This window comes from Suillus fuscotomentosus, assembly GCF_016647785.1.
Source record: "Suillus fuscotomentosus strain FC203 chromosome Unknown F5891scaffold_510, whole genome shotgun sequence".
Taxonomy (NCBI): domain Eukaryota; kingdom Fungi; phylum Basidiomycota; class Agaricomycetes; order Boletales; family Suillaceae; genus Suillus; species Suillus fuscotomentosus.
In genome coordinates this window covers 1-3,216 of record NW_024540022.1, presented here as the reverse complement: position 1 = coordinate 3,216, position 3,216 = coordinate 1, and the positions used below count along the sequence as shown (strand labels likewise).

Here is a 3,216-nt window from a genome sequence, read left to right as displayed (position 1 = left end):
ATAATACACCCGAATGCTTACAGTATCCGCCAATAGGCGGGACTTCAGCTACACATTTGACTGTTGCGGGTGGACATGACAGTGTCTGGTACAACAAATCTAGTAGCGCGTTCTAATGTAACAGCATTTAGCATCACATTCTGTTCTCAGAAGGCATCGTACCAGTGGTCGAAGCTTTTGCAGGCACGACATTAACCCCTGGTGGTAATTGGTCTTGGGTACTACGGTGGAAAAATCGTGGTCAATAGATCGGTCGTCAATGCGGAACACCTGAGCCATTCCAGGCTCGCTAGAAATTATACTGTGACACAATGTCTTTCTGCAAATGTCACCTGCAGTTACGTTCACCCAAGCGAGGTTTTGCGGAAGTGGGATGATGATACCACTTCGCCAGTCTTTCGATGATCAATTACAACTTGAGAATGGATGACTCATTATCCTGTTGGTAGTTACCTTGCGAAGCAAGGTCAGGTTCACATGGATCATTTTATGTGATTTCCAAATAATAGTAAATACAGTGACGCCATACAACGTGATACGATGATGCGAACTTATCACCTACCTCCGATTTCCCTTCCAATACTTGTCGTTTTCTGAATAACAAAGTAATAACTTAGACCGTGCAACTCCCTCGCGCCCAGAGCTCCGCCCACAGGGCGAAGCTAGCGCGCTTCCCTTCCAATATTCGTCGTTTTCGGACAACTCCCTTTTTTGTTAATATGTTGGTAATAATGTGATGAATAAATAAAAATTAATCCTATAATTTTACGCCGCGCCCCTAAACATCGTATTTACTATCTATCTATCGAAACACCATGCAACCTAGCGTATTTGAACTGCTAAGTACCTCAGACAATCAATGTGCCTTCATTTTCAGTGAGTATAGACTGAGAATTACTGATATCGTTCTGGATCCCAGAGAGCCAAAGATTGGGAGCAACGCTGTGGAAGCAAAGAGAGCATTCTTGCGTTATCCCCCTGCATTTGTTATCATTCACCTCGACTTCTGCGATTTACCGCCATTGCACGGACTTCTGCCTCAGCACATACCAGTGTTACCTTGCGAAATTAAATTTTCCATGGGCACAGGTCCTTCTACAAGAATCACGCGGCGTCAACTCCCTGTAACACCAGCTTACGCATTTACCGACTTTAAAGCACAAGGACAGACGATTGATCACGTTTTAGTGGACATTGGAAGAACGACATGTTTTCGCCTATCTCCCTTCAATGCATACGTCGCACTATCCAGAAGTCACGGCCGAGAATGCATACGTCTTCTCAGAGACTTCGACAATGATCTATTCCTTCAACATCCAAACGAAGACCTTCGGATAGAAGATAACAGGATTGAGCGACTCGCGGAGGAAACGAAAAAGTGTTTCTCGAGGACAGACAGTCTGACAGAAAACAAGGTACCATAGTGCAGTACACTGAAAGAAACAATGTAGTAGTAGCTATATAGTGATGTCAGAAGAAATCCTGGGACGAAGCCAGACTAAACGAGCACGATAGAGCTAGAAAAAGACGGAATGTGAGCAAGGTCCACGTCGGCAACGCCGACCCCTAGTACATAGCGTCTGCCCACTGGATCTGACACGTAAGTTAGTGGCTGTGCTATGACACGCCAGGCACAAAGCTGACTGAGTGTAAGCTCGTTGCTTACCTGAGTTCCCATACAGTAATCCACCGTCACTTGCGTCAGCAAAACTTCGAGCATGTCTCACAGCACAATAACATATTTAAAAAAAAATGGTGATTGACCATTACTTTCTAATACATGTACTATTGTATATAATGAAATCTTGAGAGCATCAGAGCATGTATTGTAGAGTAGTGAACGAATCAAAAATTTGGCCTTTATCAACACTCCACCCGTCACTTGCGTCAGTCCCAACAAAGGTATTACTCAGCTAATCGTACGTGATTAATTATCGCCGATAAGCGATATATTCCTTCATTGCCTCTGCATAAGCCTTGTCTTGTTCAGCACGAGCCATCTTTTTCTTCTTTGCTATGGAGCGGGCAATACCAGGAATTTGTAAGAAGGATTTTTGTTAGTACGTGACGCGCCATATTGTACCATACATAACTCGCTAGCCTGGTTTAGCTAATATCTGTCATTGCATGACGTACTTAGATCTGATAACTTGTTGATTGTGTAGCTCTTCACCGGCATCGAACTGGCACATTGAGAATGCTATGATATTTACCAAAACACATGTCAAATGTCAGTGAAGGTAATCTTCATCGATATATGAAGTCCGAGTGAACCACAAAAATCATTCAAAGGTGCTATGTACAGAAAAGTGAAATTTCAGCTACAAATTGCAACATCGTGACCTTTCCTGCTGGCAGATTTGAGACATTGTACCAGCCATACATAGCTCTATATGCCACGAAAACGTATCAGCAAGAATTGTGTCTAAATAATGTGATTTGACGATGTTGTTGTGCATTGACGCAAGTGATGGTGGAAACGCAAGTGGCGGTGGATTACTGTAATCAGCATAAATACTGTCCGCGATAAACAAAACGTGCTTTGTTTATCACTGCCTTTTGGCGTAACTGTTAAGGGACGACAGTCTTAACAGCTTACACTGAGCATCCTAAGACTTATTTGAAGTAGGAAACGCGATGATAATTGAGTGAAGACCGCAATAGATAATCGTACAAGGAAATGGGCTAGTTGCGCAAGTTGTACACCTTCGTGCCATAGTATACACCCGCAGCACTACTCGTTGCAGCGAGCACAAGGGGTACTGGGCCCTTGGTAATACGGGGAAGAGATGAGAGCAGTAGCAGGGCCGAAGCACCTATGAGAATAAAAGTCAGTATATGTATAAGAATGTGAATTTGAAAGAAGGCAACGTACCCAAGGCGCCCTCCAACCCATTTGGCGCGCCTTTCCTGATGACTTCTGCACTCCACAGGAACAAAAGACCCACACTAGAGTACAAGCGTTCGCAAAAACACGCCTTTATGTTACCAGGACGCGACTCACCCGATACCAGCAACGAGCGAAGGAACCGAACGAGTTCTTGCATACCCAGTGATGCCACCGACGATACAGAGACCGCCCATGGTGTATGCAGGGTAGGCAGACTGGATAAACTTGGTGTGAGTGGTAATTCTATATAAAGAAAATAAGGTCTTACCATTGTGCAAAACTGTAAAGCGAAGAAAATAATACGAGGTTGGAGTAAGGTGGCTTTG

The 3,216-nt window shown here is 44.0% G+C and overlaps 1 protein-coding gene across 1 annotated transcript; it reads left to right on the top strand.

Annotated features, from left to right (window-relative positions):
- Positions 1-763: 763 nt before the first annotated feature.
- On the top strand, positions 764-1,571 carry F5891DRAFT_1093461 (uncharacterized protein). The gene is made up of 2 exons (XM_041363514.1): positions 764-861; positions 920-1,571. Exon 2 carries the CDS (start codon positions 1,080-1,082, stop codon positions 1,422-1,424), a length of 345 nt encoding a protein of 114 aa, XP_041216167.1. The 5' UTR covers positions 764-861; positions 920-1,079; the 3' UTR covers positions 1,425-1,571.
- Positions 1,572-3,216: the final 1,645 nt, after the last annotated feature.